The sequence below is a fragment of the Aquarana catesbeiana genome, linkage group LG13 (assembly GCF_042186555.1).
Source record: "Aquarana catesbeiana isolate 2022-GZ linkage group LG13, ASM4218655v1, whole genome shotgun sequence".
Taxonomy (NCBI): domain Eukaryota; kingdom Metazoa; phylum Chordata; class Amphibia; order Anura; family Ranidae; genus Aquarana; species Aquarana catesbeiana.
Genome location: NC_133336.1, coordinates 192,326,185 through 192,342,341, shown reverse-complemented (window position 1 = coordinate 192,342,341; position 16,157 = coordinate 192,326,185). Strand labels below are relative to the sequence as shown.

General features: G+C 40.9%; 1 protein-coding gene across 2 annotated transcripts in view; it reads left to right on the top strand.

The window, feature by feature from the left end:
* The window catches only part of LOC141117815 (low affinity immunoglobulin gamma Fc region receptor III-A-like), a 47,972-nt gene extending 36,951 nt beyond the window's left edge, over positions 1-11,021 (top strand). For both annotated transcript variants that reach the window (XR_012237218.1, XM_073610847.1), the window contains exons 3-4: positions 1,538-1,792; positions 10,076-11,021. Coding sequence is in view for 1 of the 2 variants with exons in the window: in XM_073610847.1 (XP_073466948.1) it covers positions 1,538-1,792; positions 10,076-10,428 (608 nt within the window). In the remaining variant the exon portion in view is untranslated. The remainder of the gene's footprint in view (positions 1-1,537; positions 1,793-10,075) is intronic.
* Positions 11,022-16,157: the final 5,136 nt, after the last annotated feature.

The following is a 16,157-nucleotide window of genomic DNA, read 5'->3' as shown; positions in this document are numbered from 1 at the left end:
CTTGCACTCAGGCAGTAACAGAGGGAAGTCACCTTCATCCAGAACTATTACGGCCTGGATTATCCAGTCCATCCAGCAAGCCTATAGGGCCAAGGGCTTTGCTCCCTCAGAGGCGCTGACGGCACATTCCACCAGGGATATGGCAGAGTCGTGGGCAGAAGCCCGGCAAGTGGCTCCAGATGTCATCTGTAAAGCGGCCTCATGGGCCTCCATTAATACCTTTATGTCACATTATTGCATAGAGCATGTGTCTCTATCTTCTGTGAACTTTGGTTTAAGAGTACTGTCAGTTGATGGGCTAAATTACATTTCTTTTGATCAGCATATCCACCCGTGTGGATGGCTAGTTATTTTCCACACGTTGTCTGCCATGGAGTCTGTCAGGAAAAATTAAAATTTATTATCAATACTTACTGTAATTTTCCTTTCCTGGTGGACTCCAATGCAGACGGAGTTCCCACCCATCGGTCAAAGAGTTGGCTAGTAACGGAACGCAGTCTCTAGTGGTGAGCTCAAATTTATGGGAGCGGGGTCCTATAGTATTGGAGAGGAGGCGGGGTTAACCCACACGTAGTCTGCCATGGAGTCCACCAGAAAAGGAAAATTACGGTAAGTATTGATAATAAATTTTCATTTTTTTGGTATCATTGGTGATATGGACTTGGGCATTGCCAAGAAAATGTTTACTACTTTTTTATGCCAGAAAAACGATATTTCTTAATTGGACATCCATTGAAGTCATGAAGATTAATGCACAGAAACGTGGTTAATAAAGTGCTACCTCTCTGTAAAATAATATATGAGGCTAGGGGTTGCCCCACTAAATTCGAAAAACTTGGGGGCGACTTTTTTTCCTAATACTCATGAATCAAAATTCTTGGTAAAGTCCTTTCCTATGTTGATATGACCTCAACCCTCATGTCTACAGTCACTTCACATACGATACCACAATCCATTATGAAAAAAAAAAATGTCACACTGTATTGATTTAAATCCACTAAGTTTGTTCGTTAATAAACATTACAATATGTACAAGCTTTTTAATTGTGCAAAATTACTAATTATTGTTTCTTGTTTAATTAATGTACTTTATTACTAAAATAAGGAAAGCAAAAAACACCCGCATGCTTCTGTAATGAAATACTACTGCATATTTCAGCCTAATTAATTCAGTTTGTTTTAATATGTTGATGTTGGATAACATGTACCTGTGTATCCTGATTTACTCAACAAAGTACAATATAAAAAAGTCCCCTAGAAAGTAAACTTAAAATCTGCAAGGAACTCAAGTCTGGATTCTCTAGGTGATATACTGTATAACTGAAGACCCACTCAATAGAGAAATTTCCATTTTGGTTGAAATTATTTAGTCATTAACCATTTAACCATGTGCCTTTGCTAAAAGGTTATTCTTTTGCTTGTTCTGTAATGGAGACACATTTGAAATTAAACAGCGTAATGCATCTTGGTGACCCCATTGGTTTTAGTGAGAAAAGATTTATAACTTTGTATTGTTTTATGATGTGGTACATTGTAGGTTCTTCAGGGAGGCCTGTGTTGACCTTCACCCCAAACTGGAACAAGATCCTCACAGAAGACAGTATAAAAATGAGCTGTGATGGTGACAGAGAGAAAGGAAACCTGACCTACCTATGGTACAAGAACAATGAAAGAATACATGGAGATAGAGAATATAACATTCACAATGCCCAGATATCAGACAGCGGGGATTACCAGTGTCAGGTCCCTGATGGTTATAGAAGTGAACGCATCACACTGAATGTTACTGATGGTGAGTCATTGGGAATGTGACACATTTAAAGAAAACCTCCAATAAAAAGAAAAAACTTTTTTTGAGTTGCTAATGACAGATCTAAGTATAAAAAAGAGGCTGTGTGACTTTAAATGAGGTTCATGACCAAAAGGTCAAGGTTACCTCCATCCCTGGTTCTGATAAGAAACTAAATGAAGGGTTGGGACTTTAAATGAAGCATGCACAATAAAAATCAATAATTGTTTGTATCAAATTTATTCCATATACCATAATAATAAATAAAAACCAAATCAAGACACACAGCACTATGAGTCTTATAATGCATTTCATATATATACATATAGAGTCAATACATATATGTACACACACACACATGCAAAGGCACAATATCACATGATAGTTTAATATAAGTAACTTAAAGAACGAATGATAACATAATAAAAAGTGAGTATCTAGTCTGGCCATAGATAGGCACAATGTTGCACATATCTTGATGTTGCTGTGAATAAAAGATGCATGGGTATAGCATCAGTAGCTCAACGCGTTTCGTGGTTGGTAACCACTCATCAGGAGCAATTGTGGCCAAAAGCCTATAAAAATAAGTAATGGGTCAGACTGATTGCACAAATAAGCATATGGGTTAAGTTAAGGGAAAGTGGTATAACATCCACCCATACTTACAAAACCACCCATGGAACTCGGGTGTGGCGGGATCACCTATGGTGGGCCGAAGTCAACAGACGGCATGGGAGCTGAGGTGGTATATAAAGGCATGGCATCAGGGAACAGAAAAAATATTGTGCTGATGCAATGAGATTGGACCATCACCAAACCATCCATGGTGATATGGGATAGATCGTCCCAAACATCTATGGAAAAATGAAAAAGTGACTGTAAATGTAAACCTTTTTTGAATTGCTAAGGACAGATCTGAGTACCTATCTAAACATAGCATGGCCACTGGTACCTTTGGTCATTTATATGTAGCACTAACTCTGGGTGGAGCTGCTGGTTTAAAGCGGGCCGTTACCTTCACTCTCGATACCTCAGTTTCACCGGCACCGGGTCTAGGGTCCCATTGAGTTTACCTCTGGACAATGTAGACACCAAACTCTTGAGTATATTTTCCAATGCTTTAATGAACAAGTAATAAAGGAAGTAGCAGGAAAGAGGCAGAAGCAAAGTTGCAGGGAAGCTCAAATACCTTTCCTTAGTATTCTTTAGAACATTCTTTGGAATTGAGCACTTGTAGTTGAATGCACTCCCCTTGTGGAATTCAATCTTTGCCCGCCAGGATAGGCCTCTCTCACTTGCCTAGCAGCCAGTACGTAGCACAAACAAAAGTCTCTGCCACAGACTTGTTAGAAATAAAACCCGTACGATCCTCTGCCACAGGATGTATTGGTTTGCGATGAATGTCAGACACAGTACTTGAACCTTTAAGCCAACCCGGCAGTACTATGCAGTAAGATTACTTCAGGATATGTCCTCCAACCGAGTCACCAGGCCCCTCTCCAGACCAGCACTCTGCATGATCCTTCCATGACGGGTCCTCCCCTGGGATCTCCTCGGTTGTCCAGCTTCTTCACTCAGGATAGACAGCTCAGGACCATTCCTCTGCTGATGTGGTAGGCCCCAGACAGGCTTCTGGGCCCACCCACACGCCGCAGAGACGTGGGCCTCGGGAACGGAGGACCACAAGGTGGTACTCTTAACGCATACCTGTCGGCCAGGAGGGCCAGCAGGTGGCTGAAAACGAACCCCTAAACATGACGTCTGTCCCATAAATACCCTCTCCCAGAATGCAACTCGGAGGACCACCTCCACCGAGTTGTCTCTGGGACAGAGGAGCACTCATACGCTTCAACACGTTGCCTTTCCAACACCAGCCCACGGTGACAACGACACCCACCGGCACAGTGTGGAACTACACGCAACTCAGCCAAGCTGGAACAGAGGCAAATCTAACTTCCTCTAATAAGTAACCCACAAGATTTACCTATCAGCGGTAGATTGAAAATCTACCAGCGCTACATATAAATATATAAAAATCTTGCCAGCTACCCTAAGATAACCCAAGGCTACAATTAGCTTCAGGTGTGATTGAAACAATTAGTATGAAAGTGAATAAAATGCCAATTCACAGCTGCTAAGCATTAATCACAATCTCATAACATGTGAGAACATAAAGAAAATGCAGCGCTATGCGATAATAACCTTAAGGGTATAAGGGTACTATTGTAAACAATAACATCAAAGATGTGTAAAGGAAGAAAAGATGAAAAAAATACAATAAAACAAAATTTGTGTATTAAGTAAGTTCACAGTGAAAAAATCTTTCCATTAGTGCCAAGTGTCCAAAAAACTTTAATAATAATAATAATCTTCAGATCCACAAACGTTAAAGTGTATGTATACAATGATGTTCCATAAAGTGACTCTTGTGATGAAAAATCCTGGTTAAAAGGAGAGTGACTTTGCACACGTGCCCCCCCCCCCCCCCCAAGTGTGACTGTGCTCACCTCAAATCTCAAATAGTGTGACGGCACAATTAAAGTGGAGGGCCACCCTGAAAAGAAAAAATTCACCAAAAATCCTAAAAAAAATTTTAAAAAACATTTGAAAAAAAAAATTTAAACTTACCTAAACCCTTGTTGCTAGGCAGTCTTCCTAATCTGCCTCTTTCTATTCCGCGGCGTGTTCTGCTCCTCGGTGAGCGGCCCCGTTATCTTCTGGGAACTGTGTGTGTTCCCAGAACACCACGGGGCCATTCACAGAGCGCCACGCCGCTCGTGCGTGCGCAGTAGGAAACTCCACTGCCTGTTTCCCTTACCTAGAATGGCGGTGCTGGGACCTGAGAGCCGAGGGCTGGGTCGGCCTCAGGCGGCCGACATCGCGGGCACCAAAGGCAAGGTAAGTCCACTAATTTAAAGTCAGCAGCTACAGTGTTTGTAGCTGCTGACTTTAATTTTTTTTTTTTTACAGCCGGAATCCCGCTTTAAGTTTGGTCCACATAAGCTGTTGAACCACTCCTGGACTTTGAGTATAGATAGGCTCAGCAGGATCCCACGGGTAAATCCAAAGAAGGTATCCTCAATGTTAAAATAAGAAATAGGCTGGATAATGCATTATCGTTTGTAAATTTATTTAGAAAAAAGAACATCAGGGTACTCACATTTTATTGGTGCTTCCAGCGCACCAAACTATAAAAAACATTTAGTATCAAAATCCTCTCCAAAGTAGCTTCAAAACTTGTGTATGCCAGTAGTTTGCTCAAACAAGCGTGACTGTCTCCTCCACCTTCCTGGCCCCTCCCCTACGCGTGACAACAGTGTCTTTTTTTTTATATACCTTTGGTTATTTAATCTGGCATTGTCTCTGTATTTGGGGAATTTGGGTACAAGTTGTTCATTTCCATTCCTAAACAATGCTTATTGGGTTTATTCCCTGATTCTGACATAGATAAATATACGCTTAAATTCATGCATGAAGCACTGTTTGGCGCCAGGAAAGTGGTGGCTCGGGGATGGATACATGCCATACCTCTTACCCTTGCAGCCTGTATCACTAAAATAAACAACACCTTACCATATAAAAAGGTTATTTTTATATAACCTCGGGCAAATATAATAAAATTTGGTTACAATCTACTTCGACCTGTACTTCATAGCAGTGAGTGTGGTTCTAATGCCCTTGTTGGTTATACCTTTCATCTTGGGATGCTTTTGCTGTGACCCTGGCAGTAGTTCTTGACTATTGTTGGACCAACCGGATTATCATTTCCTAGGCAGCATATATCGTTTTCTCTAGCTTTCTCTCTATAGCGGTGTCGCCTTATGTTGAAAATTGATGTCACCGTTTTTTCTTTTTCTTTTTTTCCTTTTTATAGTTTATTAATATTTGTAATGTAATTTATGTTTGTATTTTGTGCAAATCTCAATAAAACTTTTTTTTCTGATTTAAAAAAAATATATCTATAGCATGGCCACTAGGGATCGATACTCACTTTTTTAGAAGTATCGGCACCGGTCAAAAAATGGACTGATATTACCGATATTGCTTCAAGGGGTTTTACCGGGTGATGCATGCAGCTGCATGTGTCACCCAGTACCATTCCTTAGAGCGGACGGTTGGCTTTACTGCAATAACAACCGATGTGGCTCAGCAGTTTGGCTGTTATTACAAGCATTGGGAGGGGACATTTTCGCAGCTTGCCTGGGCTCTCCCGTCCCACGGAGAGGCCCGAGCAACCAGCTGGCACGTCCGCCGGCTGGCTGAAGACTCGAACAAAGCTGATGCTTCGTTCGGGTCTCGGATCTAGTAGTCCGGAAGGATGTCACAACATCACTTCCCGGATTACTGGCATCTTAAAGGCGCCAGTTTTATAATATATTGTATTCAAAAACGCTGATCTTGACATTTTGAATACTTTGAAGTGCAGAGGAGGGGTTTGGGGTCTTATAGACCCCCGATCCCTCCATAAAGAGTACCTCTCACATGCCTATTACTGTCGCAAGGGATGTTTACATTCCTTGTGACAGCAATAACAGTGATAAAAAAAACTACATTTTTAAAAAAATGACAGTGTAAAAAAAAAAAAAAATTAAATGTACAAAATATCAGCAAAAAATATCGGCTATCGGCAGGAGAGGTGGCCGAAATATCGGTATTGTATCGGCACCAAAAAAACAATATCAGTCAATCCCTAATGGCCACAATAGTTTCTTACTCACTGAAGCTTAGAAGGTTGTTAAAATGGGCCTCAGTAGCATTAAAATTCTGCATGAATACATTCCTTAAGTTCTTGTTCAGTGACTCTGCCTAGGCTGAGGTGATGTCACCAGTTTGCTGCAGGTAGGAGGAAGCATTTCCTCAGTCTCTTGTTCTCTGGTGACCTCTAGAACTGTACACTTTAACTTTTTTAGCAAGTCACAAGGTTAAAAGGGTTCAGCAGGGGTTGATTTATGTCAGACATTTGTTGTTGCAACCAAAAACTGCATAGGCAACAGGATTTAGATGATTGTGTCAGCATCCCAATCTAGGAGGTAGACGCTGATCCTGATGAGACCTGAACAAGATGGCAGCATCCATCAGCAGAGAGAATTCAAATGATGGTCAGGGGAAGAACTGTGATGTCTGTAATGCAGCGTACGCACGGTCAGACTTTTCGACCGGACTGGTCTGACGGACGCCGGCGGACCAAATGCGGGGACAATCCGATCGTGTGTGGGCTTCACCGGACCTTCAGCTGACTTTTCCAGTCGCAAATCTGACGGACTTTAGATTTGGAACATGCTTCAAATCTTTACGTCGTAACTCCGCCGGACCCAGAAATCCGCTCGTCTGTATGCTAGTCCGACGGACAAAAACCGGCACTAGGGCAGCTATTGGCTACTGGCTATCAACATCCTTATTTTAGTCCGGTGTACGTCATCACATACAAATCCGTCGGACTTTGGTGTGATCGTGTGTAGGCAAGTCCGTTCTTTAGAAAGTCCGTCGGAAGTCCGCCAAAAGTCAGTTGAAAGTCTGTTGGACAAGCCGTCGGACTTTTGTTGTTGAAAAGTCCGACCGTGTGTACACGGCATAAGAGGTAAATAATACCTGGGAGTGTTACACTTGCATCCTACGTAGACACTTAAAATTCATAAATGCGTCTCATGGTAGGCCCATTTTAAAATTAATATTAGTTGAATCCTAAAACACCCCTTAATGTTTATATCCAGTCCGTCCTTCTTTATCTACATTGACCATCATGCAGTTTCTTTTCCTATCCATGGAATTTATTGATCATGACAAACAGAGGAGTCAATGGAGATCAGAAATAAACAGAAGTCAATGATCTGGATCAACCCACACACATCCAGTGTCAATATACCACTTATGAATCTGTTTCTTTTAAATTCTTCTTCCTGTGTATAAATGTAAAGTCTATGGGGAACCAATAAACAGTCAGACTAGGGCCAGTGGACAAGGTGCGGGTCATACCAATCAGGTCACTCCCCAATACAGCCAGATGGAAGGCCATTCTTTGGTGGTACAGTCGGGGTCAGAGCTGCATTTAGACACCATGCGGTTGATTTACTAAAGGCAAATAGAATTTTCACTTTGTTGAAATGACCTCAATCCTAATGTCTACAGACATATTATATACAGTATTGGTACCATAATCCAGTATCAGAAACTGCTCTCATACTGTACTGATTTAAATGAAAGAAGTTTATGCATTGATAAACATTTCTCTGGAGTTTGATTTACTAAAGGCAAATAGATTGCTCACTTTGCAAGGGAAGTTGCACTTTGTAAGCAAATTTTCTTTTCTTTACACGTAATTAGACATTCTTTACAAAGTAAAACTTCACCACATTCACTAAGCTCTAGGACAAATTCCCTTGCAAAGTGCAACTTCCCTTGCAAAGTGAACAACCTATTTGTCTATAGTTACTGTTATCAACTACCATTTTCTCCTAGGCACACTTAAATGGTAATGACATTTCATGAAGCTCTGTTCTTCGTGTCACAACTGTTTTAGTAAAAAATTGGGGTGGAAACACATAGCTATTGCTGTGCAGAGCTCTCAGCCAGAGTCTAACATGCAGTACATGCTATAATTTTCATATTCAGGTGCATCTCAAAAAATTAGAATATCTTCAAAAAGTTAATCTATTCTAGTAATTCTTTTTGAAAAAAGAAATCCATATATTATATAGCTTCATCACACACACAGAGTGATATATTTAAAGCATTTCTTTCTTTTAATTTTGATGATTATGGCAGACAGATAGTGAAAACCCAAAATTCAGTATCACAGAAAATTAGAAAATTAGAATATTATATAGGACCAGGACTTTTACTACAGAAATGTTGGCTTAGTAAAAAGTATGTACAGTATAGTATGCACTCAATACTTGGTCGGGGCTCCTTTTGCAAGAATTACTGCATCAATGCGGCGTGGCATGGAGGTGATCAGCCTGTGGCACTGCTGAGGTGTTATGGAAGCCCAGGTTGCTTTGATTGCGGCCTTCAGCTCGTCTGCATTGTTGGGTCTGGTGTCTCTCATTTTCCTCTTGACAATACCCCACAGATTCTCTATGGGGTTTAGGTCAGGCGAGTTTGCTGGCCAATCAAGCACAGTGATACCATGATCATTAAACCAGGTATTGGTACATTTGGCAATGTGGGCTGGGGCCAAGTCCTGCTGGAAAATGAAATCAGCTTCTCCAATAAAGTTGATCAGCAGAGGGAAGCATGAAGTGCTCTAGAATTTCCTGGTAGAGGGCTGCTCTGACTTTGGACTTGATAAAACACAGTGGACCAACACCAGCAGATGACATGGCTCCCCAAATCATCAATGACTGTGGAAATTTCACACTGGACCTCATGCAACTTGAATTTTGTGCCTCTTCACTCTTCCTCCAGACTCTGGGTCCTTGATTTCCAAATGAATTTCAAAATTTACTTTCATCCGAAAATAGACTTTGGACCACTGAGCAACAGTCCACTCCTTTTTCTCCTTAGCCCCGGTAAGACACTTCTGATGTTGTCTCTGGTTCAGGAGTGGCTTGACACAAGGAATGCGACAGTTGTAGCCCATGTCTTGAATATGTCTGTGTGTGGTGACTCTTGAAGCACTGACACCAGCCGTAGTCCACTCCTTGTGAATCTCCTCCAAATTCTTGAATGGCCTTTGCTTCACAATCCTCTCAAGGCTGCGGTTATTCCTGTTGCTTGTGAACCTTTTTTCTACCACACGTTTTCCTTTCACTCAACTTTCCATTAATATGCTTGGATACAGCACTCTGTTAACAGCCAGCTTCTTTAGCAATGACCTTTTGTGACTTACCCTCCATGTGAAAGGTGTCAATGACTGTCTTTTGGACAACTGTCAAGTCACCAGACTTTCCCATGATTGTGTAACCTACTGACCCAAACTGAGAGACCATTTAAAGGCTCATGAAACTTTTCCAGGTGTTTTGAGTTAATTAGCTGATTAGAGTATGAGACCATGAGTCTACAATATGTAACTTTATCACAATATTCAAATTTTCTGAGATAATGAATTTTAGGTTTTTACTAGCTGTAAGCCATAATCATCAAAATTAAAAGAAAGAAATTCTTGAAATATATCACTCACTGTGTAATGAATCTTTATAATATACGAGTTTCACTTTTTAAATTGAATTACTGAAATAAATTAACTTTTTGACAATACTAATTTTTTGAGATGCACCTGTATATCCATACAGTAACCTCACATTAATTATAATTTGTTAAGCACATTAGTGTTGCTCTGCATTTCAGGTCCAGTCGTTCTGCAGACTCCAGTCTATGCGTATGAAGGTGACACTGTGTCTCTCCGATGTTACAGTCGCTCTAGACATCGTACACGACAGACAACATTTTACAAGAACCAGCAAATCCTACAGACATCAATGAATGACTCTATCTCCCTGGATAATAATCTCACAGATGGGACCGCCATTTACAGATGTACAAAAGAAATCTTCAAACATAATGATCTTATTTTCAGCGATGAGATCCATGTTTCTTACACAGGTACATTTCAGCAAATGAACATGACTTGTTGCAGTTGGAAAAGAGCAAATCAGAACTTAAATTCAAACCATATTCAGATATCTACCAAAATTGCCTAACATACCACACAAAGGGGGTTATTTACGAAAGTCAAATTCACTTTCTAATACAAGTGCACTGCAAGCTTTAAAGAATTTTATTGATTATAAGCATGTATACAGAATAATGAATATAGTAACATAACTGTTTACAGTATATCAGTGCATATATCAATACAGAAATACGAATAGTTAAGGATAGATGACAGTACCTAGTCATAGATGGTAGTGAGTTCCTGAGAAACACAGTAGTTAACCACGTAATAATGAGCCCTAAAGTTGTGCGTTTGGGTCTGAGAAAATTTTGCGACCAAAAGAGTGAGGCTCCAAGCCACCACCCCATAGGGATCTATCTGTGGATACGTTTAGAGACCCCATGGAGCCCACGCCCAACACACCCACCGGGGTCGCCTCAGGCTGAATGGGAAGCTATACAATCCTAGCCTCCTGATGCAGGATAAAAACCAGGTCAATAAAAAATCAATTGAATAATAATGGAGACTGAAACCCAGCACATACCGACCCTGCTCGACTAAAGTAACCTCAGTGCAGGCGATACCAGGTTTTACTGCCCAGATAGTAAGGTGGGGACCAGAGCGTCCCGAGAGAAGAGTGATAGAAACGTGTGAAAGGAAAGGAGGAGAGTAAGGAAAGGATCGGGGGGGGGGGGGGGGGTTGATCCCAGATCTGACCTCTGTTCCTGGTAATAAAGGTATGTTACAAAACGATGCCCAGGGTTCCTGTAACGAGCCCCTAGCTCTCTGTTACAGTTCCCACGTAACGTAAAAATCTCTCATTCTTATCATTTAATTTGACTACCAGTTGCTCCTGGGACATTATCCAAGAGACTTTTCTCTTACGGCATTGAAATGAGACTGTAGGCTTCTTCCAGGCTTTTGCTAGCGTGAGTTTAGCTCCCAGAAAGATAAAAAAAGCAAGGTCCTGTTGGTGCTTAGTAATTTTGGGGATGTAGTGATTGAGTAAAGCTATGCTAGGGTCAGGAGTAACCCTTTTGTTTATTAAGGAGCTGATGGTGGGACAGGTTTTCTGCCAGAAGGATCTGATACGGGGACAAGTCCACCATATGTGAAACATGGAGCCCTCCAGAGCGCATCCCCTGAAGCATAAGGGTGAGGTTCCAGGATACATTAAAGCCAGTCTAATGGGAACATAATACCACCTTACTAAAACCTTTAGACTAGCTTCTATCAGCGATATATTACAGATACCTTTGGAGGATCATGAAGTGGTCCATGATTTATCCGTGTCCTCCTCCCAGGCCCGAGCATAAGTTGGCTTTTCCAGATTCGTCAGAAGAGCAGTATAAATCAAAGAGATACCTCCTTTCTGATCGGTAGAATTGGAGCACCAGTGTTCGTAAGGGGTAATTGAGGGAGGACCCATCTTATTGGTCCAGATGGACTTTAGGTAATGGGATATCAGGGAGAATCTGAAAATTTCTGTGTCAGCCATGTCCAGTTTTTCCCTGCAGTGGGTCAAGGATAGAGGACCTGCCTGAGAGAGAAAGTGGCCTATGTGATAGAGGCCTTTATCAGTCCACTATCTAAAAGCCTGAATATTAAGACCTGGGGGAAAGCTCATATTATGAAACAAGTGAGCTAGTGGTTTCAGAGGGGAAATCAGAGCGTGTTGAGTGTAAGGTTTAGAGCAAAGTGCAATCGAGTGAGAGAGGGTGGGGGACATTATGGCTGGTCTGACCTTAGGGTCACACCAGAGAAGAAAATCTATAGTATTAAGGGGGACTGCTTTCCTTTCCATGGAGAGCCATTCTAGTTTCGGGCACCTGGAGAAGATCTGTGAAATTTGTGCTAATTGTGCAGCCCGGTAATAACTCCAGAGGTCAGGTAGACCTAGCCCCCCCTGGGACTTTAAACGAAAAAGGGTTCTTGATGGGCTACTATGTAATATGCAATATGTTTCTATTTCATATTGTATTATTTAGTGCATTTTTTATAATTCACTCACTAGAATAAAAACAATTTTTTTTTCACTAGTATAAAAATTCACTAGAATAAAAACAAATGGATCCGAATCAAGTCAGGTCATTTGTTTTTTGTTTTTTTTTACATTAGTTTGGATGCTTCAAAAGGCCAAATCTATCGCATCCTGTCATCCAAATGAAATAAAAGAATATAAAATTAATTGGCTGTTTTTCTTATAACTGATTTTGGATTTGTTGAAATGTGTTACTATTGTAATTGGAAGATTTGGATACATGCCAATCTCCAAATATGAAAATTTTGTCCAAATTTTGATTAATAACGAAATGAATTGCGCATGTCTACTTTTAATCACACCGGTAGAAATACCATCAAAGGTCCAGATCACTTCTAGTCTATTTATATTGTTTTCAATCTCAAATCTTGATGGAGGGGTTGGATTTTGGACCCCCAAAACACACTAGTACTCTTTTGATTGTCCTCCTGACCTTGGAATAAAGTTGTATCTGGACCTTTTAGCATTGGTGGGGCATTTTAATTTATATTTTTGTTACATTACACTACAAACCAATGAGACTATGGAGATCCTTCGAACTGTAGTTCCTGGGAACTAGATCACTTACATCAGTACATTAAGATAACAATACCAACAAGATAACCCTAGTGGTCTAACACTATTTATCCACTTTCCTTAACTCCTGTTACTTTGGGGTATATTAGTAAAATATATTAAAAAAAATATTTTGACAAATCACACACATGTATTCAGCTAGGACATATATATATGTGTGTGTGTGTAAATAAATGCTGCTACACTATACATAGTATATATTTCCACAGTTTTTTATTTGATGCAAATTTTTGAGATTATATGGAAAGATACTTCACCTTCTACCCCACCACTGCCACTCACAATGGGGTTGTCTTCTTCTTCAAATTGTGTCTTGTCTTGTAGAGGATACGGGGAAAGTTCTGGTGACCTTCACACCAAACTGGAACAAGTTTCTTACAGTAGACAATATAACAATAACCTGCCATGGAGGAAGTGATGTGACCTATCAGTGGTTGCAGAATGGTACTGTGGTTGCAGAAGAAAAGAACTATACAATCACATCTGCCCAGGTTGGACACAGTGGGATCTACCAGTGCCGAACCAATCTCAGTAATAGTGCTTCATTCAGACTTGATGTCGTTGATGGTGAGTTGGTCTTTAATTTAAAGAACTGTATTTTAACTCCTCCTTTTTTGTACTCCAATGATCTACAGACTAGGTCAATACCTGTAAGGTGAAAAAAGGGGAGAAGGGAAGGGAGGGTGGAACTGTCTTGGCGTAGTATACTTAAAGGTACGGATGAAAAAAATGTCAGAAAGGTAGGTATTGCACTCACATACACAAAGATGAACCCAGAATGTCAATGATGTCAGCTGGCAGTGGCTTCTGGAATCCTTCAATGGATATGGAACAATAAAGAAGGGTAAGATAAGATACAACTGTCTTAGTACACATGAGTAGTTTATTTTTTTTGTTCAACCCAGCAGGGCTTAATGAAATAAAAAAACCTGACAGCTCCAGAGGAGCCACTGTACTAACCATACAATGGTAGTACAGCGATCTCCCCTGCTGTGCTATTGTGTTCTGACAGGGGGAGTGCCCCTCCGCCAGAACACTCCGGTCAGCGCACTCAGCCATTGGTTGAGAGCGCTGATCGTGAGCCAATTGGCAGACATTTTTCAGTCATGCCCCATCGACAAAAGCTGGCTGGCACAATAGAAACCGACTGATACCACCCGACATTTGGCCCATGTGTACTAGGCTTAAAGTGATTGTAAACCATCAATTTTTTTTTCTTTAAATAACAAACATATCATACTTACCTTCACTGTGCAGTTTGTTTTGCACAGTGTGGCCCCAAACATCGTCTTCTGGGGTCCCCCGATGGTGCTCGCAGCTCCTCCTCGCATCGAGTCCAGCATTTGCGTCCATAGACACAGGATGCCGGACTCGGCCCTGCCCCCCCCCGTCACCCGTGTCATTGGATTTCATTGACAGCAGCGGGAGCCAATGGCTTCGCTGCTGTCACTCTATCCAATCAAGAGCTTAGAACCCCGGGCAGAGAGGAAGAGCGCATCTCCGCCTAGGGAATGAGGGGCTCAGGTGAGTAAAACGGGGGGGCTGGGGGGCCTGTCAGTGTGAGAAGTTTTTTTACCTTGATGCATAGGATGCATTAAGGTGAAAACACATGAGGGTTTACAACCCCTTTAAGCATAAAACATGGTGAAAGAACTCATAGAAAGTGGTGAAAAAGTAGGTATTGCACTCACATAAATGGTAGAAGTATATGGCATCTCAATAGATATAATGCGAAGACCTCAACAGCTAACAGCAAACTCATACTTCAGTATGGGACTATATCAGTGGACACAATTTCTTAGGTTCTCAGATGGATGTAAAATGATAGAAAGGAGAACAACCAACTCTTAATGTAGTCTTAGTGAGAATGATGGTGTGAAGAGCAGAAAATTAATGTACTCACATTTAGAAATGGCATTGCTCATAAAATTCAGCAGACAATGACCTCTTATCCATCCATGATATTGCTGGTAAGTAGAGGGAGGTTCCTGGTGGAGATCCTTGTCAGCCAGTAGGGGTACACCCACAATTAAAAAAATTGTAGGCAAAGAGAGAGTTTTTGCCACTGAGTGTAGTATTTATTATAATCGATACAAAGGTAAAAACAGTATTGCACTCACATTAGTAATACACAGATAAGCATTATTCACAAATACCAGCAAATGGCGCCAATGGAAGGCATGTGGATAATACATCTCCAATGACCATAGGTGTATGGGTCTGTCAGGACGTGGAGCAAGATGACCAAGGGCTGAAAACCAGGAAGAGCCAGCACTAATACTGTGGTAGGATGCTTGCAATGTTTTTTACTTCCCTTAACAAAATTTTTAGTGACTTGTAATGTGTCTTTGAGCTTGATAGAGAATAAATATACCGTATATACACCCGGGCTCTCCTCTGAAAATTTGCCCATATAAGTACATACAGTGGATACCTCAACTTACAACTCGCCAAAGTTCCCACTGCCCACGCTTTTGCTGGACTAGAACAGTGGTCATGTCAACACTGGCATCTTCTGCAGGGGACAATGGTTATCCAGCATTGGTGTGCGCAGCCTTTTGCATTGGGTGTGCACATCAGAGCACAAATACACATGCGTGTATATCATCAGAGCAGAGGATGGTGTCATTAGAGCAAATATTGGCGTTAGTAGGGCAGTGGGCGGTGTCAGTCGTTTTTTTGTTTCAATTATTTTTTAATTGTTTTTTTACAATATTATTTTTCTTTATTCTTTTTTACAATATTATTTTTTTTTATTCTTTTTTACAATATTTTTTTTTACAATATTTTTTATAACTTTCTTACATTATTTTTAGGAGCCCGTTATGGGGCTTTGATGAAATATCAAGGGTCTAAACAGACCTCTGATATCTCACTTTTGAGACAGAAAAAAACTGAGGACAGAGATTCCCTAGTCCCTTTCTCTGCAGCCTGCAGTAAACATAACAAAAAAGCATGAACTATGCTTCAGTTAAGAATGAAGACATGAGCGATCGGTACAGATCACTCACTGTGTTCATTTAGAAAAGGAAGGGGTCGGTTAATGAAATAATATCTCCTAAGAGGAGAGGAGGGAAGTTGGCAGCATGGGAGGAAGCGCCACCGCTTTTTATCCTTTTTGAATATTAGGCACTGCCTTATTTTCTGGTTGGATAAAG